Here is a 25,419-nt window from a genome sequence, read left to right as displayed (position 1 = left end):
TCATACCACTTCGTTGCGATCACTCGTCGTCCGTTTCTCTTTTCCTTACATGTAATATACTTCTTCATTGCAGTAGCAGCTATATTATCCATATAAATGTATTTTCACTGTCATATTTTAATGTTCTGATATATTTCATTTCTCCACTACATATACTTTCATTATATAAATAAATACTGGGTTGGGAGGGAGCATCAGGGTATCATTTGACCTGGGACTGGACGATGGAGTGGTATGACAACCGGAGTCTTGGAGGGAATAAACACTATCATTTTCTTTATCCTACCGATTCGATTGTGGTGGTGTGAATTCTACTTCAACAGTTTCAGTGAGATTGACACGCCCTTCTTTACAAACCATCCTGTAGGAAGCTTAATAAGTATTGCGAATTGTGTTATTCGATTTGTTGGATCGTATCGTTGGAAGGAGATTCTTAAATTCCCGTGGATTTCGTGTAAGTGTTTCTGCTTACGGGTCCGCACCTCCGTTTTTGGCCCTTTATACAGCGATATTGTGAATTCAGATCGGTACCTCAAATTGATCTTGCTATTAAGTGGAGCTGCATACAAGACAAGATCTTTGAAGGGATGGTGGCTACCTTACATACATACATACATACATACTTACTTCTAATTGACAATCCATGTCCTACCACCGTTGAGTTGACAGTTAACTCTTCCACACACAAACTCTCATGTCAATTCGAGGGACTGTCCAGTGGCAACATTCTCCCCCTCGTGACGCCCGGAATCCGTTTCGGCGTCACCATCAGGAACTACATCCAAAACCGCAAGTTTGCAAACCGGTCTCCTCAATACGCCGCTAGATGTCTTTACGTCGGCTCGACGTGCTACTCCATCTTTGCCCGGATATGTACGGATCACACGGTCTCTTGTCCACTGGTTACGAACTGCTTCGTCTGCTATTACTACTATCGCTCCTTCCCTGACTGGTGCCACGTCTTGAAACCACTTGGTTCTGCGGGAGATGATTGGTAAGTACTCAATAATCCAACGCCGCCAAAACGCATCCAGCATATGTTGCAGTAACTTCCAACTGTCCAATACAGCTTTTCTTTCATCCACGGGAGCTTTGACCGGCTGTCGAACTCCGCTCGAACTTAGCATTAAAAAGTGATTCGGAGTCAACGACTCCTGTTCTTCATTGCTTAGCGGCACGAACGTTAACGGTCGTGAATTGATCATGTGTTCTGCTTCGTCTAACAGCGTCATGAAGGATTCATCGTCTAGCTTGCGTAACGTTGGCAATGATCCCAGCGAAGTCTTTACAGATCGTACCATCCGTTCCCAACAACCACCCATGTGAGGGGTAGAGGGAGGGTTGAAACGCCATTTGGTGTTGGTGTCCGTAAAAGTGCTGCTCGTCGCGATGTTGATTTCTCGCAACTCAATTTCCAGCTCCCTGCTAGCACCAACGAAATTGGTGCCGTTGTCCGTATACACTTCTTGTGGTGCTCCTCTTCTGGCAATAAACTGTCGAATGGCTTTCTTGCATGAATCAGCTGTCAAACTGAAGACTATCTCCAGATGTAATGCACGCACGGTAAGGCACGTAAAGACCGCTACCCAGCGCTTGACGGAACTTCGTCCGACCTTAACGAAGTAGGGGCCGAAATAATCGATTCCTACAAACGTGAACGGTCGTAGGAACGGCGTTATTCGGATCCGAGGTAATTGACCCACTATTGGTGCTACGGGTTTCGCTTTATACACGCGGCACCACTGGCACCGAATTGCTGCAGAGCGTACTTGAGTTCTGAGTTTTGCAATATAATGTCTCTGACGCACTTCATTGACAATCGTTTCATTGTTAGCATGACGAAATTTACGGTGATACCAATCCAGTAATAGGTTGGTAATCCGATGACCCTGCGGTAGAATGATAGGGTATCTGGTATCGTACGGGACGTAGTCTGCTGCTGCGATACGGCTATCCACGCGTAGAACACCGTGCTCGTCGAGTAGAGGAGGTAGCTTCGCTATAGAACTGCTTCTATCCAACGCCTTCTGCTGTTCTCGCTTCAATTGACTGTTATGTTTTAGAGTAGCTACCTCGTCCAGATAGCACTCCGATTGTGCAAGTCGCCACAGACTCCGTTCTGCTTTCTGCAATTCTTCACTGCTTAACTCTTCTGCACCTTCGCACTGTGTATTTCCAGCTCGTCTCAAACTTTTCTCTTGGAAGCGGTAAACGTATGCTACGCCTCGCAACAGACGCTCGTATTTGGAAAATCTTTCCATCTCAATGATCGGAACTTCTTCCGTTGTTTCTTCCGGTACCTCGAATCCGCTGCTCGGCCACTCACTCTTCTTTTCGTAGAGAAACGCAGGACCTCGCATCCACCTACTATCTGGCGTACAGTTCGGGCCTTTTCCCCATTTTGTAGCTTCATCTGCAACATTGATTTTCGTTCCCAGCCATCGCCATTCCTCAATCCTTGAATGGTTCAAAATTTCGTTGACTCGGAAGGCAACATATGGCCGATACCGACGAGTGTCCGATCTGATCCACGAGATAATCGTACTAGAGTCACTCCAAAAATGTGTGCGCTTGACTTGGATTGAATGACCTTCTTCAATCGTTTTTCGAAGACGCGCCCCGAGAACCGCCGCCTGCAATTCCAAGCGCAGGATTGATGGTAACTGTAGTGGAGCAACTTTAGTTTTTGAAGCAACTAGAGCACATCGTATCTGTCCACGATCCTGAACACGGAAGTAAGCCACGGCCGAGTATGCTTGTGCACTGCCATCGACGAATATGTGCAATTTCAGGGAATCATAACAGTTAACATCGTACCCCGAGAAATAGCAACGAGGAATTCTCACATTGTTCAATTCTTGCAGGACCTGAAGCCATAGTTTCCATGCCTTGAAAATGTTCTCCGGTATTTGCTCATCCCAATCCACGTTAGCTCTCCAGACTTCTTGTATGAGGATCTTCCCTTGAATAATCAGCGAACCTACCAGCCCCAACGGATCGTAGATTTTCATGACAAAGCTCAGCATCATTCGTTTGGTTGGTGCAATCACGCCTTCCACTAATTCTTCAAGATCTCCTTGCAGGCTAAGCGAAAAGCAGAACACATCTTCCCTCGGCAGCCAAGATATCCCAAGTAGTCGCTCAAATCCACTCTGGTTGTTCATCGCGAGGTTCTTGACAGTAGCTGGGTTAACTTCTCCTATAGCCTCTAGTACTTTGGGTCTATTTGACACCCAGTTACGAATGTGGAAACCTGCCTTCCGATGGACCTCCGCCACATCCAGAGCCAACTCAATCGCTTCTTCCTCCGTGTTGACGCTGTCCAAGTAATCGTCGACGTAGTGTCTATTCTTGATTGCTGCCGCCGCTCTTGGATGGTCTTGCTCGTTTTCCGCTGCTTTCAGATTTTTGACGATTGAGCTGGAGAACAAGTCGCTCCGAAGATCGCCACGTCAGATACCATAGTAGTTATAGGTTGAGATGGCGAGTTGCGGAACACGAACAATAGTGCACTTCGGTCCTTTCTTCTGATTCTGACCTGCAGGAACATTTCTTGGATATCGCCAGAGAATGCCACTTCCCGTTCACGGAACTTAAACATAACATACAGCTGCGGAGTCAGCAAATCAGGACCATTGAACAACATCGTGTAGCCCCAAGTTCTCGACGGTGTAGACTTCCGACACATCAAATTTATTTTTACCACCGGGTTCTGATATTCCCAGCTTTACCAGTTGTGTAGTGGCAATCTTTTTGTTGATTCCGCTAGTCCACTGGATACACAAGGATTGCATTTTACCGTCGGCTCCAAGTTCATCTGCTATTGCCTTTTCTACTAGGGTGACCGATGATCCATCGTCCAGAAATGCATAGGTATCAACGGAACCATTCTTCCCGTATAACGTCACCGGAAGTATCTTGAACAACGTCGACGAAACAGGCTGACGATGGATGGTGACAGTAGCGTTGGTGGTAATCGCAGATTGTCCTGAGGTAGGCTCATAATGTAGAAGTTGATGATGGCGCTTTTCGCAACCGTTGACGCCGCAGACTTCACCTTCACAAGGCCAGCGAGTGTGCGAAACGAGGCATCTGCGGCACAGCTTGTTCTCTTTCACCACCTTCCAACGTTCGTCCAACGAAAGCTTTTTGAAAGATGTACAGTTCGCTACAATGTGGTCCTTTGATTTACAAGTCGGGCAGCATTTACCTCCTTCGTTTTCTTTGCCTTTGCTGTTCGTTGGTAGCTCCCGCCGTTCACTCTTGGGTTGATTACTGGACGACGCCGAATTTCTACGGTCATAGGTAGCGTGTGTATTCACATATTTATGCCTTATCCTTCGGTCTCGGTTTCTCCTCCTTTGGATTGTAACACCACTAGTAGCAGATGTAACTTTTCCCATGTACTCACCAAAAGCGTTCAAATCGACAACGGGTAAATTCTCTTGATAGAGTGCCCAGCTAAATTTTATTGTAGCTGGCAGCTTATCAACGAGCTCCTGAAGAAGGATAGGGTTGGAAAGGTGGTTATCCATGCCGACAGCCTTTAGATGTCCGCATAAATTTTGGACAACTAACCCAAACTGGACTAGTGTTTCCAGTCTTTCCGCCTTTGGCGCTGGAGTCGCTCGCACTTTGGCAACCATGTTATGTACGATATGTTCAGGCCTCCCATACAAGGTATGTAGCGTGGAAAGAATTTGTGGCACGGTCGATGGATGAAGAAGGAAACTACTAACTGACTCCTTTGCCGCCCCTTTGAGGGAACGTTGCAAGCGTAGTAGATTTTCCGAGTCTGAGTAGCCACAAACTTCGTTGGAGTGCTTGTAGCTATTTATGAAGAGTGGCCAGTCAATTGGATCCCCAGAGAAAACCGGAAGCTTTTTTGGAATAACATGCCTGGCAGCTAGCTGATGTTGTGTTGGACCGTATTGCACTGGTGGGAACTGATTATGATGGAAAGGGTGAAACTCCGGAGGGCGGTACGGATTGAACTGTGACTGACCCTGTGGTCCTACGTAAGAAGGCCCTAACGGATTGAGCTGTGGTTGAGCCTGTGGTCCTACATAAGAAGGCCCTAATTCAGGGGGTACAGTAAACGTATGAGGCGTTCCTATTCTGTCTAACGAACTAACGATACTGGGATCGGGTGTCGAAGTATGGGAGAAGTTATTTATTTCCCTACGCTCCAATTGGGGAGTACGATTTGTACTCACGTGCAGCATTGGCTGAGTGGATGCCACTGGTGCCACTTGTTGTGGCTCCGTTGCTCGGAATGGACGGCTCTGCTCTCGTAGGCGAAGTAGTTCTTGATGGTCTGCAAGTTGCTGCTCTAACGAACGAAATCTTCGTCGGTCTTCGTCTCTTTCCGCTTGCTCCTGCTGCCTTGCCGCCGCCAGGGTCTGGTACTGTTGATTACTCATTTCAAGCTGCATATGCAAAGCGTTTTCAGCCTTGAGTAATTGGTTCCGTTCTTCCGTTGTTGTTCCAACTGCTTCAACTTGTTTACCAGGTCCATCTCTCGTTTGCGGCTCAAATCGTTCTCCTCCTGATGTTTCGTTGCTATATCACGCTGCCTTTGCAAGCCATCTTCGATTTGAAGCAACCGTTGTCGTTCCAGATCGCGCTGCTCCTCCGCGCGTTTAAGGCGATCTACCAGCTCACGCTCACGTTGCTCATGACGCTCCAGTTCAACATCGTGCTGAAGTTGCAGCTCAAGACATTGCTGCTTTCTCAGCTTACTGGTTTCACGGTGCCAAACATCGTATGAAGAGGAGTCGATCTTCGGAACGATCTTCGGAATCGTGCCAGTTCTGGATTGCATCGGATTAATTCCAATCTTCCACTGTGCAACCCTAGCCTCTTCCAGTAGGCGAGCATATGGTTGAATGTTCACTAACTGCAGCTTTGGAGAAATCAAATGGTTTTTTGGATTCCGATGTTGATCGTTTGCCGAATCTGACTCGTTCTCCGGACTTTCGCCGATGGTTACACTATCGGTGGTACGCGGAATAGAAATTACATCCCCTTCAATATCAGATATTCTGCTATTCATCAACGGAGTTGACGTACCGACGGGTGTTGGTCGATGTTCTTTGCATCAGTCACGTTTCCTGCCACGTTGACTCGGTTGATATCAGTAGGCTTCACATGCTTCTCAACCCATGCTTCCACCTTTTTTATGCTACTCCTGCTACTATGCCGACTACGTGTGCTGGATACTTCATCGTCCTGCTGACGGAGCAGCTCATGCTTACGAGCAATGTACTCCTTTTCGCGTTCTAGTTTGTCCTTCATCGCCTTATCGATCAGCAGTTTTTTCATCCGTAGTCGTTCCTCCTCCACTTTCTCCTGTACTTGCCTTTCTTCCTCCAATCGATCTAGATCACGGGCTATCTGAGCTCTCCGTGCACTAGAGACGCTGGACCGTCCAGCAGTAGAACTAGCAGGTGGTGGGGGTACCTTAGGGGAACACTGCGCACACACAAAGTCTTTTGAGCGTAGCGTATTTAAAAAACGTAAAACGATGATTATCTCAAAACACCCCCCCTTCAGTCTTTATATTTTTTTTTCAAGAAAATTGATGGAATACCCTTAAATTTCGTGAAAAGTGACTGGTAACTTTCTTAAAAAAAATCTATAATTTTTTAAATTTTTGTTGATTTTTACAAGTTGATGAAAATGCATATTTTTAGTAAAATAATAATTTATTTGGATTCTACGCATAATTTTCGATAACTTTGCATATAGAAACTTTTTTCCTTAGTCCAGCCGTTCTCAAGTTAATGCGAATTAAAAAAATATAATTATAACAATTTTCAACATTTTAGGCCATTTTCAAATGTTCGTCGAGATGTCCAGCAACGAGATTTTTTTTCATGATTGTATATTAAAAAACAAACAATTCATTCTCAGATATGGTAGCTGTCAGACTTACCCGTTTCTGTGAGTGGGCTCAATGTACCCCTCGTTCGAAGAGTAGCCCAGTTCGAAGGTGAGCTATTATCAATACTGGCAACACGTTATCGTGGCGAGGTCGTCAGGCACATCGTTGAATGGTCCTCTTTCGATTGCTGACTGACCTCGAGGTAAGACGTGTGGACGTGCGCAATGCGTAAGTATGGAGCTCCGAAGTGCTGGGTGATTCCCGTTCAGAGTATGGTGCTCACATTTTGGCGATCCTGCCAGGAGTCCAATTCTGGATAATTGGACTGTCAGGAACTTTTGGCACACGAGCAACTGACGGGAATCACTCGGCACGATAAAATAAGAAAATAAGAGAAAATATGGCTTACTGAAAAGCACGTGGTATACGAGTCGGGACGATCGTAGACAAAAAAAAAAAAAAAAAAAAAGAATCATGAGACCACAGATTCCATGTATGAGGCGGCTAACGCATGAGAGTAGCGTCTATTTTACGATTAAGTTTAATCGTTTGCCATAGGAGATGGTTCTTTCTGTGGACCGCGGAGGTCGCTTAGAAAGTTGCTGGATTGGTCGGGAGGACTCCAGAGTATTACGATTTGGGACGATCGTACGGTAAATGAAGAGGTTTGTTTTCACCCTTGTATTTAGACTGCGGAGGTTGCTAATAAAATATCAAAATTTGTTAGGAAGACAAACTTATGAATCGGGACGATTTCATAGGCTTCATTTTACACTCGTCATAGACCGCGGAGGATGCTATGAAAACTCCTGAATAGGTCAGAAGGACCTCTGAGTACTACGATTTGGGACAATCGTACTATAGACAGTGGAAGTTTCGTTTTTTTTACAGCTACGCCGACGTAGCTAATGAAATTTCTGCAATGGTCAAGAGGACCAGAGTGATTATCATTTTGCGCTTGGAGTCGACAGGATGAAAATAAACGCCTTTCTCTCATATGCTAACCGTAGCAGCCATGCTTGTGCCGAGGCTTGTGTCTGGCCATTTGTTCCTGGATGGAAAAGTCATTCGGGGTCCTGACCGATTTTACATCCCTTGAAAGTTTTAACATTGCGTTGTTTGTAAATTACAGGTTACGATTGCGAAAAAATCGGAAAGAAACGGAGATAACCCTATTCTCGAGATGGAAAACGAAGGAAAGTTCGTCCGAGCCGGAGATAGTTCGGATAGTGAGCATGATGAGCCGCACAACATCGATAGTTCAGTGTATTCGGATGACCGGAGTCAGGAACCGAGCGGAAGTGAAGCAGGCTGCGGAAGTGAAGCAGGCTGCGAAAGCGATCAGGAGCATGACGAAAGCGCTGGTTCGATCACGTCGGACACTCCAGATTCTCCAAGTACGCCGAGCGAAAATGATGAATGCGTTGATCAGGTAAGCTCGGTAAACAACGGGACACCACCGGAGGAACCGAAAGGAACAAGGAAGGAATCCGAGACTGTTGAGAAGATCGAACGCTTGGAGAAGGTCATAGCGGAGTTGACGAAAACGTTGAGCACGTACGAACGACCGGGTAACAGGACGCGTCCCGTTGTTGACGAAAATTGGAGCGTCCCCCACGATTCGAGTGACCGCCCAGACGGCATTCAAGCCACTGTGAGATGGGACCATATCAGACCTTTCCCGAGCGGTATTCCCGCGAACAAAATGTGGGAGGAATGGAACCGCTTTATAGAGAATTTTGAAATAGCAGCCTCCCTGGGAAACGCTGTCAATGCCGCACAACGATCGAAACTTCTCTTCCTTTGCTTGGGTCCAGAGCTTCAGGGCATTGCAAGAGCTGCCAAGCTGCGACCGAGCCTGGCAGAGCCCGACTGCTATTCAGCGTTCGTGAACAATATCCAACGGTACCTACAGTCCATGACGGATACAGCAGCGGAGCACGAGGCGTTCGCCGGAATGATGCAAGGTCCTGGAGAATCCGCGATAGCATTCCACGCCAGACTTCAAGAGAAGGTTAGATTATGCGGCTACAGTCCCACTGACCAAGAGCGTTTCGTCAGAGCCCAATTGCTGAAAGGACTTCGAAACAGGGATCTCACCAAAGCAGCGAGGATTTACAACTACGACGTGAATTTCATCGTCCAATCAGCGACGAGAGAAGAGGCTTATGAAGCGGAAACGGCGCAGCCTAGTGGTTCCGACATTTCCGCAGTTCGTCGGGGAAATTGGAAACAGCCCACCGAAATGCATCGAAAGCGCGGGAGAGAGGATGGTCGAGATGATATACGTCAGCCAAAGCGATACCGCAGCTCCGACAAGCGGTCTGATGGACGTCGCTATCGTTGTTCCCGTTGCAACCGTCCCTCACACAGGAGTGGCACTACTTGCCCAGCGCTTGACAAGAACTGCAACGGATGCGGCGAGCGGGGACACTTCATTGCGACGTGCCGCAAGCGACGCGTGAACAACGTGCAACGTGATACGGATCGAATCAACCCTCCTGGTTGGACTGATGATGATGAGGAAGAAAAAAAGGTACTAATCAAGTGAAGCTTGTAAATTTTAACGAATAAATGACAAGTTTGTTTTTTTATATGAAGAGTAAATTGTTTCATTTGCATTTTACCATTCCAGCAAGTAAATGCACTGTCCCTTAGCGACGTGTTGGTTGATTGTAGCGTGGGGTCATCAAGTTCAATAACGTTCTTGATTGACTCCGGGGCCGATGTGAACGTCATCGGAGGTAACGACTGGAAGCTCCTAAAAAGAGAATTTCATCAAGGACGGGCTGAACTCCAGCCGGTTCAGCCGTCAATAGACAATGGGTTACACGCTTACGGGTCAAAACAACCAATGACCATCAATGCTGCGTTCAGAGCTAACATTATTGTACCTGGAACTTCGAAACCCCCAGTTGAAGCATTATTTTACGTTGCGAGCCAAGGGCGACGATCGTTACTCGGCCGGTCAACGGCTAGCGACATGAGCTTGCTGCATATAGAAGTGGCGATCAATAGTTGCGAGAACTCGGATAACACTCAAGAGTTCCCCAAAATGCCGGGAATCAAAATCAAGTTTAGCGTAGACAGGAGCGTTGTTCCAGTAAAAAACGCATATTACAACGTTCCCGCAGCCTTCAGAGAGGGTGCGCGAAACAGACTGCAGGAGATGGAAACCCAAGGTATAATAGAGCGAGTCACGAAGGCTCCGGAGTGGATAAGCGGCATGTCTGCGGTCGCCAAAGGCAAAGACGACTTCCGGTTGGTCGTCAACATGAGGGGACCTAACAAGGCGATCAACCGGGAGTACTACCGCCTACCACTGATCGACGAAATGAAAGTAAAACTTCATGGGGCTCGATACTTCTCCAAGCTCGACCTGAGCAATGCATACTACCATCTGGAACTGTGTAGTGAGTCTCGCGATCTCACAACCTTTCTAACCGAAACGGGGATGTTCCGTTTCACAAGGTTGATGTTTGGCGTTAACTGTGCGCCAGAGATATTCCAACGCGAGATGGCCCGTATCTTGGAAGGCGTGGAAAACGTGATAGTATATATCGATGATATATTGGTACACGCAGCAACCTTGGAAGAACTCCGTGCAACAGTAGCACAAGTGTTGCGGATATTGAGAGCAAACAATCTAACAATCAACACGAAGAAATGTGAATTCGATAAGATTCGCATCAAATTCCTTGGCCACGAACTAGACAAAAGCGGCTTTCACATCGAAGAAGCTAAGGTGAAGAGCATTCAGTGTTTCAGAGAACCGGCAACCATCTCAGAACTCCGGAGTTTCTTGGGTCTCGCTTCGTTTGTCAGTCCCCATGTCCAAAATTTTGCCGACATAACTAGCCCACTATGGTCCGCAACAACCCAGTGGAGCTGGGGACCTCAGCAAAAAGAAGCCTTCAAGTTAGTCAAGGAACGGATTATACAATGCACCATAGCACAAGGTTTCTTTTCCGAAGATGACAGGACAATTTTATTCACGGACGCCTCACCGATAGCACTAGGTGCTGTTCTAGTACAAGAGGACAAGGATCAGACTCTCAGAATAATCTCATTCGCCTCCAAAGCCCTTACGGTGACCGAAAGGAAATATCCACAGAACCAACGGGAAGCGTTGGCGGCCGTCTGGGCTGTGGAACATTTTTCCTATTTTCTACTGGGCAGACGTTTCACGCTCCGCACGGATGCTCAGGGAGTAACATTTATCTTAAACCGTGCTCGGGAAGAATCAAAGAGAGCCCTCACGCGGGCAGATGGCTGGGCTCTTCGGCTCAGTCCGTATGATTACGACGTAGAATATGTCCGCGGTAGGGACAACATCGCGGACTCATCGTCAAGGCTCTACAGCGGAAATGATCACCCATTTGAAGAAGAAACCAGCCCCTGGGAAATAGCTTCGCTCGAGGCAAACGCGGTTGATTTTCTGACAAATGAAGAGATAACAGAAGCTACTGCCAGAGACGAGACACTACAATCGGTAATGCAATCTTTACAGACCGGAGAATGGCCTGAACATCTTCGTAAGTTTAAAACACTTGAAAGCGATCTGACTACTCGAGATGGTATCGTTGTGAAAACCGGTTGCGTGGTAGTTCCCGAACATCTCCACAAGAGAGCTCTGGAAATCGCACACGCAGGTCACCCATCGGCGGCAAAAATGAAATCCATTTTACGTCAACGCGTGTGGTGGCCTGGTATGGCCACAGACGCTGAAAAGTGGGTAAATGCTTGCGTTACCTGTGCTGTAAACGGTCGACCGGAGAAAACCACTCCAATGAGACGTACCTTCGCTCACAAGGCCGTTTGGGAAACCATCGCATTAGATTTTAATGGCCCATATGTTCAGTTCGGTGGGATATCTATCCTCGCTGTCGTTGACTACCGATCGCGGTATTTGATCGCCAAGCCAGTGAAGTCGACGAGCTTCATTCACACGAAGCCGATACTGGAAATGATCTTCGAAAGGGAAGGTTTTCCGGCGAACGTTAAAACCGATAACGGACCGCCCTTCAACGGACACGAATACAAAAATTATTGTATTGAACGAGGAATTAACACCATTTTCTCCACTCCGCTATTCCCTCAGCAGAATGGTCTCGTAGAGGGCTATATGAAGGTCATCAACAAGGCGATGTCCACTGCGTCTTCTAATAAAACTAACTTCGTCGAAGACCTTCGCGCAGCTGTGGATGCTCATAACGCGGCCACTCACCGAGTAACGAGAATAGCACCTGAAGAGGTCATGACAGGCCGTAAAATCAAACGTGGCCTTCCACTTTTGCGTCACGAGAGCAGCAATGTTGATGATGAACTGTTGGAGCAACGGGATCGATCAGCTAAACTACTGGCCAAACAGCGTGAAGATGCTCGGCGGGATGCCCGGCCATGTCGAGTTAAGCCTGGCGATGATGTCATCGTTGAACGTTCGTCTCGGGCAAAAGGGGAGACTCGATTTTCTCCAACGCGTTTTACGGTGGTCAAAGAACAGAACGGCAGCCTAACACTAACCAACGACGAAGGTCAAATTCTTAAACGCCACGTATCGCAAACCAGAAAGGTTCACCCGTGGCGCGACGACGACGAGAAAGCAGCAGAAAACCTAAAATGTGATCAGCCGGACCAAGTAGGATCACAACGCACAACTCGGGAAAGAAAGACGCCTGCATATCTGAAGGATTACGTGAACCAAGTTGAAACCAGAGAGCTGAAATTGTAAACAGTTTTAATCACTTGGTTTTGTTCTGTACTGTTTTCCGAGAATAAAAGATTCACCTCACCGCAGCAGTTGTTTTTTCTCTTTTCAAAATATTGACAGATATGCTGAGTTGCTGAATAAAAGTCACGGAGAGATCAGTTTACCCAGACGGTTCAAAGAGATTACCCAAATCAACCGGTTTAGTCAATTTTGAGTAAAGTGAGTCTATATTTGGGGAATATGTTCTTAGCGTGATTTTTGTAATGCACGGAAAATCAAAACAACTCAGAATTGAGTCATTTAAACTCATCTTGACACTTAGATCAGTAACCCAACCGATATACCCTGTAGATATTAACAAACCGGACACAACGGAAATGTTGTCTTTATTTCAAAACAAATCCTTGACCTATTTTTTTTTTTTTCTTAATTTCCTGGGTCGTAATTTTAGCTTTCTCAAAGTATTGTTTCTTCTCTATAATTTATCATGCGTTTTTCTATGGAGGAGAAGGAAGATGTGAGTGGGCTCAATGTACCCCTCGTTCGAAGAGTAGCCCAGTTCGAAGGTGAGCTATTATCAATACTGGCAACACGTTATCGTGGCGAGGTCGTCAGGCACATCGTTGAATGGTCCTCTTTCGATTGCTGACTGACCTCGAGGTAAGACGTGTGGACGTGCGCAATGCGTAAGTATGGAGCTCCGAAGTGCTGGGTGATTCCCGTTCAGAGTATGGTGCTCACAGTTTCTATCTAGAGGCAGCGGAAGAGAAGCACGTTGATGTGGTCAAATGAAAGATTTGTTGAGATAAGAAACAGTATATATTTATTATTTTATTTTACAACTCATATTATTTGAATACATTGAATAATTTGGGTGTATCGTTTGAATTAGAGAATATTTTTACTGCAATTTGGACTGGTATATCTGAGGACCCTAAATAAAAAAAGCCCGTCCATGATTTATTCTCCATTCCCATCAGAAGCCTTTCAATCTAAATAATTAGTGTTGCATTTGCTCAACCTTATACTTCTTAGAACATTTCATCCTAAAATAACACAAATATGGCTGCCTTGCAAGGTTCCATTCTTCCAAGTGAAGTCTCCATTTCCTAGAAACATTCGATCTTATAAACAGAACAAACAACCCATATTAGCCCCAATGAATGGCCTGTCCAGCGCAGCGAAAATCATGCAAATGTGAAATCGAAAACAAGCCACGCTGATTTTCCCGGGCGAGTGCGGTTCGGTTTCGATTTTACAGCTCATTTACGCTGACTCCGAGATCTCATTTCCAGTCCCGGCCGGATTTGATTTGCATTTACATGAATTTTAATACGCTTGGCTCAGTCCTCGCGCTCAGCGGCTGTGTGAAGAGGCCAATTTGGCAAAACAGGATACACTATTGCTTCTGACACACAAACCACTGTTGGCCACTTTATTTTTTTTGTGCTCTGCCGCCGTAGCGAATAAAGGCTGTCAGCTCACGATTGTTTATTCTGCAGATTTTTTTTTCGAGCTACTTCTTGGGTTGTTTGCGTCAGAGTGCTACTGCCGCCACCCTCACCCGGCGAGGCCCAGATGTTTTGAACTTGAGCTTCTGCTCGAGACGTTTCTTGCTACCGATTTCCCTTTTTTCTTAGCCGTATTTGAGACTGTGGAGAAAGCTCCGAAGCTCATTAAAAATTCATTTATTCCGTAATTAGTGTTTCACTTCATCCATCTAGAGTATGCTTTTCCACTGGAGTGCACTACACGGCGCGCTGAAGCTTCGCTGATTTGCGGAATGTGGTGCAAGAAAGGAGGCTCCCCCAGAGGCCATAGATAAGCAAACGATGGCGACAATGAAAGTAAGTAGATGAAAACTAGCCTAGGAGCGAGATGAAATCCTGCAAATTTTCGAATTTATTTTTAATCAGGACCTATAGGTTGGGAATAATTTAATGATTCAGATTTGTATCATTCATAGAAGATCCTAAATATAACCAACACTGCTTTTACAGAGCTAAGTGAACTTAACGATTATCAAATTGAATAGCTGAGCTGGGAATTGCACACCACAAAATGGCTTGACATTCCACAGAATTTCATTCAGTCGACGCCCTGTCTAGCTAAACCAAATCAGGCTCTTTATTAGCTTTGTTTCCATTATTACACCTACAAAGTAATATCACTCTCATCATAATTTCACCCGCTGTAACACCCGTCTTCCTATTCACCATAATAATGAAAGCCACCACCGCGAAGCACAATGCGGCCGTCACCTACCCAATTATATGCGTGCGAAAACAGGGATCACTTTCGACAAAATATTACCACATCGGCCACTGACGGCGGCGGTGGCCTCGGCGTCACCACCGTCACCGACGGCGACCGACAGCGAGATGAAGGAAGCCAAAATAAGCTTTAACAAATGAAGGACTAACAATGAAAGACCGTCACCGTCGTTGTGGCACTAGACGAATAATACAGGAGGGCTCTCTGTCATCACGTCAGTTAATAGAGATTGAATGGGAGGACGCTCAACGATGGTTCGCGATTTTTCCCATTATATTTGGCTGCGCCATTGTCCCGGCTGTCTAATTTTGGCAGCTGATGGGAAACAATGACGGTGGGATTCATTTCGGAGTAATTTACCTTTGTGCTCACCGGGATTAATTTGCGACCAAACTGATAGTGTTTGTATGGGTTTGATTGCAGCTACATCGTCAATTTTTTTCCTGGCATGGTCCAAGATTCTTGAATACATCACCGTTTTGACCACGCGCATACGGACAGATCGGTAATTTGGAACTGCATCCGCTAAAAGTACATGTAAACCACAAATAGCTTCAAAACAGTTGTCCTCCTTTTTCCACTACCAGCACACTTGTCCATATACAATTGTGGTTACTTGTGCGCAACTTATTCCAGTCACAATCAAGTAGCAGCAACTTATTTCGATGGAAGTGTGCTGCTTGGGAAGGCGGATATTTACCGGAGCTCGCCAGCTGCCTTCGAACTATCCATCAAGTTCACCTTAATTCTTTACTATTCAGCGAAAAACTTTCACCTTGCACAGAAAACCCTCCAAGTCAATAAGCGGATCCCCACAAAGGGTCGTAGCCCCTCATTTACCGAACATTATGATGGCAATAAAAGTTTTAATGATTTTACCAGGCAATGCCCACTGGCTTGAGAACTTTGCGGTCCTCAGGTGAGAGACCGAGTCAATAAATATTGCCATCGGCGGTGGTTTTACTCCTCCAAAGTTTTCCAAGAACCCCAGCCATTCCGAAGCTCTGAAAGAGAAAGTGCAATAAATGGACCCATCAATTACGGCCCCATGAAGCTGGATCTGTGTCCACGTTTGGCAGCGCAACACTTAAATTAATTGAATTTCGATGCCGAACCGAGCTGGTTCTCGGGCAACTGACTTGTAAGCAATGCTCATGTAGTCTGTGGGTGGGTATCAATCGAGTTCGCCACTGCTGCCCGGTTGGCCACCGATATGTGTAATTTAATTAGACGCTCTTTCAAGCTCGCAACCTGCTGCAGCCCGGTCGACGGTTTGGTTGTTTTCTGCCAGTCTATTCATTCGGGTCCTGGGCAGTGGTTGTTTGATGTTGGTTTGTGGATTTCGGAGCTCTCACCCAGGGGTTCGTTAGAACCGGAAATGGATGAGTTCTGTGGAACTGTGAAAATGATATCAATTCCACTAATTTGACTTGTTCATACACAGGCGACCGCTTTATTGGGTTCTGGCCAATTTGAAGTGTGGGTATTGAGGGGGCATTTGAGGTGAGCTACTGTACTGGAAAGTGCTAGGGTTTTCAAGTGAACAATTTTCCAAAGATAATATCTTTCTATTCATTCTCGTGAGTTTAAATTGAATAAGCCCAATGTATCGAATCAATTTATTGTAACCATGAAATGAGATCGTTCAGTTTTGGCAGATCTTTTCAAGCTCTAGATGCTGAGTAACATTTACTTAGTTCTGAGTACTATTTACTTACACATACACTAATTTTTAAAAGAAAGGTGTCACTAATTTGCCTCCAGGCTACTAACTAATTGTTCTATTGTACACCTGGATGCACTTTGTAAAGGGTGATACGGTCAAAATTTGGTCAATATCAACTTGACGTATTTCTTTCAATTTTGCATTTTAAAAACCTGAACACCCCTCATTTTTAAGGTGTGTGTGTGTAGAATGTTGCTCCTATTTTGATTTTGGAATTCACTCTTCAGTTGTCAAAATGCCGTCCAAGCAAGAAGAGCAGCGTATCAAAATTTTGCTCGCGCATCGCGAAAATCCGAGCTACTCGCACGCAAAGTTGGCAAAATCGCTAAAAGTTGCCAAATCAACCGTTACAAATGTAATTAAAGTGTTTGGGGAACGTTTGTCGACAGCCAGGAAGTCTGGATCGGGGGGAAATCGAAAACCGGAAGCCGCTGAGACGACAAAGAGAGTTGCCGGTAGTTTCAAGCGAAACCCTAACCTCTCTCTCCGAGATGCCGCAAATAAGCTGGGTGTGTCGTGCATCGAGCCAAAAAACGAGCCGGACTATCGACTTACAAGAAGGTAGTGACTCCAAATCGCGATGATAAACAAAATACGACGGCCACAGCGCGATCCCGGAGGCTGTACACGACGATGCTGACGAAGTTTGACTGCGTGGTAATGGACGACGAAACCTACGTCAAAGCCGACTACAAGCAGCTTCCGGGACAGGAGTTTTATACGGCAAAAGGAAGGGGAAAGGTAGCAGATGTTTTCAAGCACATGAAACTGTCAAAGTTCGCAAAGAAATATCTGGTTTGGCAAGCCACCTGTACTTGTGGCTTGAAAAGCAGCATTTTCATAGCTTCCGGGACTGTCAACCAAGAAATTTACGTGAAAGAGTGTTTGAATAAACGTCTGCTGCCTTTCCTGAAGAAACACGGTTGTTCCGTACTGTTTTGGCCGGATTTGGCATCTTGCCATTACGGTAAAAAAGCCATGGAGTGGTACGCCGCCAACAACGTGCAGGTGGTTCCCAAGGACAAGAACCCTCCCAACACGCCAGAGCTCCGCCCAATTGAGAAATACTGGGCTATTGTCAAGCGGAACCTAAAGAAGACCAAAACAAAACTGCTAAGGGCGAGCAGCAGTTCAAGGCAAACTGGCTTTCTGCGGCGAAGAAGGTGGACAAGGTGGCTGTACAAAATCTGATGGCAGGGGTCAAGCGTAAGGCCCGGCAATTCGGATTTGGAAAAGCGGAAGCCTAACTGAATATTTTTCCTGAATTTTATACTAATTGAACTTGAAAAAGAAATTTAATTTGATTTTTTAAATAAACGATTTCACCGATTTACACGCGTTTTCCCTTGACCAAATTTTGACCGTATCACCCTTTATTCCCGTGGAAATCCTGTATTTAGTGTCTAACGTGCAAGTACGTTGCCCTATGCACCCCTCCAACAGCTAGTGACCAGCTATTATGAAATTAAACAATCTTCAAAATCGAGGGTCCATTTACATTTATATGATGCAAGAACCATGATTTGTCTTTTGAGATTCTGGTGTTATTTTTATTCGCTTTCGTTAATGTCCGGAGGCTTAGCAATTATTCATTCAAATAAATCCAATTATTCAAATCAATTATTCCACACGGAAGCCGCCTTTCTCGGAATCTATTAAAATAATTCAATAACCAATCTCATAAAAAAAAACTCGTTCCATGTTCAAAGATTTACTTAACAACAAAAACCTAGCAGCATCTATCAAAGCCAAAAATAAAAACTGAGCCAAATCCTTGCACGGACTGAATCCAACCTTTCGGTGGTGCTGGAGCAATTTAACGCACCATCTTCCTACAACCGCAACCTTTCACTCGAATCCGCCACTCTCACGGCATCAGGTAGAAATCAAACATCTGCAATTTTCGGTAATCTAAAATCAATGAAAAATTAATACCCACCACCTTTAGGATTTGTATTCCCTTTTCCGGTAAGGCAAAAACCAGAACTCAACGGTCGGTTGGGAATTTACTTTATGACCCAAATAGGGCCCGATGTGGTGAACCTTTTCGCTGCCTTCGATCTTCGGCTGCTTCCTTTGGTGGGCCGGTTCCGGGTTTCTTGCGGTGATCAAACGGTAGGCTTGTGCCAATAATTTATCCATTAGGTAGGCAGCGGTGACCGTTGCCTTATGGCCCTGAAGGTGGATAATCAAATTACGCACGCATCGAAATTGAACGCACTTTTTCACGCTCAAGTCCTCCCAGCAGCCCAACGAACGGATCGACCCTTTATAAGGATTTCACTGCTTGAGGGTGGTGCGCTGGGTTGGGGGAAGGTGGGGATCATCTGGTGTTTGTTTGGGGGATTTTATTGCTTCATTGATTGCAGCCGGGATCGGTTGTTTGTTTTCATTACCGGCAAGCTATTGGTCCGGAAATGGATAAATATTCATAACAGAAAGCCGGTTGGTGGATTTTAATTTGAGTTTTTGTGTTCCGAGGAAATCGCTCAAATGTTCTAAAAAATCAAACGGCAATTGCGCAGCGAATGGGGAAGGGTAATTGCTTATTTTGGTACGTATCAATAGCAACAACCAAAATTCAAATTATTTTTTAAACGACCGTATCAGAACACGATTTTCAAGGTTTCATATATTAGTTACCAGGGTATCGAACTAATGTCACATTGTTTAATGCATCGATTTGTCCATCATCCGGAAGTCCTTGGTCACCTTAAATACTTTTTGACATTTCCCGGCTAAATCACTTATAAGTTGTGATTTACAGGCCTAATAGTAAAATAAAATATATCAGAGTCAACCGACTGTGCATTGAATAATTGTTTGTTATGGTCAGTAATTCACATTTGCGGTAAACTTCGGTAATTTTGAACCTAAAAAAAGACATGTCGATTGAGAAAAAGTTGTGGAAAAAATGAATTTCTTTTTTTGAAAAAATATACACGGTAATAAATTTCTTCATCACATCAAAATTTTTATTCAAACTTAAATATCAAAAAATGCCCCCTTCAATTGAATATTTTCCATGGAAAGGCATTTAAAAAACTGCATTTTCTTGAAAATTTTATGCAGAACACTTAAAAATTAACAAAAATCATAGAACAACAAATTTTAGCCAAATTTATCAAATATTCGTTCATATTTGTCAGAAAAATTTAGCACACAATTTCGAAAGTCTAGATATTGAACTTCTGTGCAAAACTTCACAAAAAATTGTTTAAACAAAAATTTCAAAAATTTGCCAAAAAGTTGATTGATGATTTTTAAGATTCCAAATAAAAAATTTCACAGAAGATTGCATTTTGCATAAGCAATGAAAATCATTAAAAAATATTGAAGAGGGTCATTATTTGTTTTCAATGTTTTAGTAAAATTTTAGGATTTTTTACTTGATTTTTTACCGTGTATATTGTTCCTGAATACAAACTACTATTACCTACAACTTCGTGTCAGACGCCATTTTGATTGGAAGAGAAGTTTTCGAGTTTCGTCATTTGGTATGGAACTACTGTTTTTAAACAACTAAAAATGTCCGAAACCTTGAAAGGGTACATGTCCCTAACCTCGATGTGATATGAAGCCTTTTACAATGAATGTCATATCTTATTTAACAATTGAGCTACAAAACATAGTTCAGTTATATGCTTATTATTTGGATATTAATTAGGCACGACGGAAAATTCAAAAACCGATTAGTGCGTCTGTATACGTGGCTAGCGATACGAGATTTTAGAGGAGTGTGTGATTTGAGTGAAGGTTTAGAGTTGTTGGTGGTGATTTGGAATGGATCAACTGAACATTTTAACAGTTATATTTTACGTGATATTGGGGTTTAGCGAGAATAATTGGCTTTCTCGTGTGAGTTTCGTGGCTTTTTCCAGGTGGCAGAGCACTAACAGTTGAATAGCGGAAAGATAGAGGAAAAGAAGGAAGAGAAATAACTATGGTGACCTCTAGCAATCCAGTGGCGAGAGAATGAGAGAGATTGAGTTGAATAGGAATGGATCGTCCAAAATACATGGAAGTAATAGATTAGTTGGTGCAGAGGGCGATATAAATAAACTATGGATGGTATGCTGAAGAAGAAAGAACTAAAGCAGAAAAGTGAATCTAGAAGCTTTCTATAGCAGCACCGATGGTGTTCGCGACCGAACCGTCCGCTCCGGAGAGACTGCCAAATGAAACCGAACGACGCACACCAACAAAAGCTACCTAGAAGAAGAAAACGTAGAATAGCGCGCGACGCTCCACCCATTATACGTTGTCCGATCGGTGAATCAGTATAAAAAAGCAGTTAATTTTTGTATCGTCTACGGTAAATATCGGAGAATAAAAGATTAATAAAATATAATGGTTTTCTTGTTGTTTCCGCCTTAACGAGGAAAATTCACCGCCTTGGTGCCAAGGAGCGCGCCAACATATGATCCTACCGAACCGGATAACCAACCAGTGTCGTGTCGACGTTGAATCCCGAAAACGAGGAAGTCCAACAAGCAGGAGGCAGAAGATGATGCCTACAGTTCACCAGCGTCGCCAAATTCAGGCAAAGGTGACAACGATAAGTCACACACTTAAAGAAGCCGAAGATACTCCAAGCAAAATTTGTGCATCGCTCTTGAAAGTGTTTTCGAGGAAGCTCGAACTACATTACAACGAGTTCATTTCAATTCATCAAGCAATAGTTGCTTTCACACCCTCCAATGAGATTGAACTGGAAGATGATGCTTTGGATATTTTCGACACCCTGTATACCAACACGTTTCCAACAAATTTTCTGGCGGTCAAGCCCAGAAGAACACCTCCGTGTCCACTTACGGGACAGCTGCAGCACCATTCTTGGTGACCAGATGTTTGAGGCATGACTATGAAGGCGACTCATTTCCTCTCGCATACAACGGCAATGGCAATGGCAATGCACCCGTGTACTGAATGGGAATTGTGGTTTCGAATCCCACCGGTGCCCTTAGATTTTGTCGCAAATTTTCTCACACACACGTCTCTTAACGATGACCTCTCAGTATGTTCAAATTTTCTGATAAAAAATTAAATTGACTGCAAAGTCGCTAAACCGTAAATCAAAGTAGCTTGTAAATATCTCGAGATATCGACCCAGAATTTACACAAAATTCATAAGAACACAAGTGTGAGAATTCCGATCTTAATTGTCAAAAATTAAAAAGATTTTAGCCTCCTGAACAACAATTCAGAAAACAGCATCTTTGTATCTAGAAAAGATCTCGAGATTTCAACCCAATATTTACACGGAAATAACATAAACACTAGTGCCACCTGGCGAGAGAATTCCGAATTTAACTGTCTGCAATTCCAAATGTCTTGGCATCTTGAAAAATATTAAAGGAAACAGCAATTTTGTATCTAGCAAATATCTGAAGACAGTGCTGTGCATTATCATAACGGTTATTGTACCTTGACGGTCATCCTCATATAACCGTCACATATCAAAAATGACGGTCAACTAGCATATCACTTGGAAACACATTTACCTCACTAGACCGTCTTCATCAAAGCCATCGATGACAGTTAGATCAAATGACAAGGAGAGAGTAGCAAAATCATTCACTCACTGATCATCTCTGTTGAACATTTATAAGTGGGAAGTGAGAATAATGCTCCATCATTTTGCTGTTCTTGCTAAAAGTTGTTAAGTTCAGAACATACGAAACATTTTGAAGAAAACGTTGGATTTTCATTTTCCCTGTAACAAATAAATATGTGGGTGCTGTTACGTTACAATGTAGATAAATATCCGTTTATCTTCAAAAATGCCATTTCTTAACTTGCCACTATCACTTTTTTATGTTCCACCGGCAATATCAATTATCTCTTACGTACGCGTCATTGCACAACTCACAATTGACAAGCTCACGAGAATTAAATATTGTCAAAACAAATAACTTTTCAACATGGTTACGTTTCGTGCGAAAAGTGAAGCGAAAAATCTTAGATTTTTTAATTGCTCCGAAAAATTGAAAGGACCATCATGGAACCAACAGCTGGACCTTCGACAAAATCAGTGCAAAACCGAACTTTTTGTCAGTGCGAACCTCAACCTAAGCTGGGTTTTAAAAGCAAACGAACAAACTGACATGCCTCTAATAAGCCTCTCAACTCCATTTTGTAAACAAACCTTGCAAAGCCATTTTGTCGTGAACCGAAGTCCGCCAACGCAAACGAACAAAATTAACAGGTAGGGAAAATTCTCCTCTTCCCGATTGTGATTTAGGTTTGTGAATGTAGGTTTCGTTTCGCGAGTAAATGGCCTTACAAGGTTTGTTTACAAAATGGAGTTTACGCTTTTTCAATTGTTGGTCTTGAATTGTGTTAGCATTAAAGAGGGATGGGGTGCTGCAATTTTCTAACGATATCTTTACTAGAGAGGGACGTAGGGGAAATGTCTCTAATGTTGGCCTATGGCTCTAACATTGGGCCCATCGCTAAAAATCTGCTATTTATCAATTTAATCTAGATGAACACGTTATTGGGACGTAACTTATGGATGTTTTTTGTTGCTATTGAAAATTTTGTCGATTGCTGAATTTATGTATGGGCCCAAATTAGGGACACTTAGGCCGACATTACCTGCATTTCCCCTATCTTATTTAAGGATGAAGAAATCAAATGCAGGATGCTGTAGGATATTATGTAATAAGAGTGGATGAGCAATTGGTATGGTTTTACAAAGTCTTACATTGGGGATGGTGAGTTACAGTTACAATCTCACGGTTGTTGTATCATACCGGTGAGAAGTTTTACGGGGAGAGGGATCTCAGTTGTTCTGATTATTAACCGTAGGAATCTTTTTTGTCAATCTAAAGGCTGTCAGTACCGTGATGCAACTCAGCACTGTCTGAAGATGTCGACCCAGTATTTACTCAAAATTTATAAGATAACTAGTGCCACCTAGTGAGAAAATGTTAAACTAAACTGTCAACAATTCAAAAGGTGTTGACCTACTGAACAATATTGTAGAATACAGCATCTTTGTATCTAGCAAGGATCTCGAGATATCAACCCAGCATTTACACGAAATTTATATGATCACTTGTGCCACCTATTGAGAGAATTTGTAACTAATCTATCAACAATTAAAAATGTTTTAGCCTCCTGAACAAAAATGCAGAATCCAGCATCTTTGTATGTAGCAAAGATCTCGAGATGTCAACCCAGCATTTACATGAAATTAATATGAACACTAGAGCCACTTGGTTGAACTTTTTTCGTTGAAAGTCGTTGAAAAGTCAACGAAAACGAACAGATTCACTTTTCACAGAAATCAATCAGCTTCACGATTGTACCGGTTTTATGTATCGAAGGATATTTTATGTGATGTGTCCAACTGCAAAATTTTGCCACTCACTTTTTCGGATCACCATTGTGTGTTACTAACTTTTAGGATAAAGAAAGAGCAAATCATGTCACGTTGTAGGGGCTACTGGAAGATTAACCCGAGCTTACTTGGGTTCCCTGAAATCAAGGATAGATTCAAAATTGAATACAACAAGCTACTAAACAGAACAATGTACCAGACTGATCTTAGTGCGTGGTGGAACTACTGCTTCAAATCAAAGGTGAAGAGCTTCTACAAATCAGAGAGTTGGCCCTTGAACCAGTCTAACAGAGCTTCGAAAGCATCTCTGTCGAATAAACTTTTCGAGTATTTAAAAAAAAAAATCTAGCGGGGAGGATGTTGATAATGAAATTGCTGTAACTAAGTCAAAATTATTGGATCTTGAACAGAACCGTCTTAAGAATTTGGGAGATAAAATTTCATCGAATTCGATTGCAGAAGGTGAAAAAATGACAATTTATCAACTTTCAAATGCAGTTCATCGTGGACATGCTTTTGGTCTGAAATTAAAACATGAAGGAGTTTTGGCAACAGATAGTACACGTTTGGGATTATTGGTGCATGAACATTTTTCGAACCTTTACAGAGGCACATCAGAAAATCCTAACCTAGACAGATATGACAACCCATTGAACTCAATTACCAAAACATTATCAGCAGAAGACAGCATAGATCTTTCCAGGACATTTCCGAAGAAGAACTCTGGGAAACTTTGAAGATGTGTAACAAGAAGAAATCACCAGGCCCAGATGGTTTGACCTATGAATTTTACATTGGTCATTTTGATTTGTTAACATCTGACTTAGTAAAGTTGTTCAACTTATATCTGAGTGGACAGTGTATTCCACCCAAAGAATTCAGAGATGGAATAATTACTTTGGTTCCGAAAAAAGGTGACCTGACAAATTTGGACAATCAACGGCCAATCAGTTTATTGAAAACTGATTATAAACTTTTCACCAAGATTGTTTGTAACAGAACTCAAAAACATATTCCCAAATTAATAGGATCTGGACAAAGTGCATGTGTTTCTGGTCGATCATGCATAGACAATTTGAAAGATGTACGTAGGATTATGACAAAAGCTACAGAAAGTAAACGTTTTAAAAGGCTTTTTCCCCCTTTATTAACGAGACTTTCAGCCTTAGGCTGGTTTATCTCTAAACTTAAAGGGCTTCTGTTGAGCCTTGATTTGGAGAAGGCTTTTGATAAAGTAGATCACAAATTCCTTTGGAAAGTGCTGGAAAAATTCGGGTTTCCAGGTCAGCTGATTCAATGCATCCAGTATTTATACAGGAAAGCAGCTTCTAAAGTTTTGTACAATGGATTTTTAACGAGGGAAATACAAATAAACTCATCTGTCAGACAAGGATGCCCGCTGATCATGTTACTATTTATTTTGTATATGGAACCACTTATTAGGATTATTGATCAAAGCGTGCTCGGGGTCCTTG

At 43.5% G+C, this 25,419-nt stretch overlaps 1 protein-coding gene across 1 annotated transcript in view; it reads left to right on the top strand.

The window, feature by feature from the left end:
* The first annotated feature begins 8,069 nt into the window (after positions 1-8,069).
* LOC135705471 (uncharacterized protein K02A2.6-like) overlaps positions 8,070-25,419 on the top strand; it is a 76,775-nt gene continuing 59,425 nt past the window's right edge. The window contains exons 1-2 of the mRNA XM_065227220.1: positions 8,070-9,422; positions 9,522-12,524. Coding sequence (XP_065083292.1) covers positions 8,070-9,422; positions 9,522-12,524 — 4,356 coding nt within the window. The remainder of the gene's footprint in view (positions 9,423-9,521; positions 12,525-25,419) is intronic.

This window comes from Ochlerotatus camptorhynchus, unplaced genomic scaffold, assembly GCF_037179485.1.
Source record: "Ochlerotatus camptorhynchus isolate MF236.1 unplaced genomic scaffold, CSIRO-AGI_Acam_v1.1 ptg000267l, whole genome shotgun sequence".
Taxonomy (NCBI): domain Eukaryota; kingdom Metazoa; phylum Arthropoda; class Insecta; order Diptera; family Culicidae; genus Ochlerotatus; species Ochlerotatus camptorhynchus.
The sequence above is the reverse complement of the archived record's forward strand: the minus strand, read 5'-3'. Positions and strand labels throughout refer to the sequence as shown.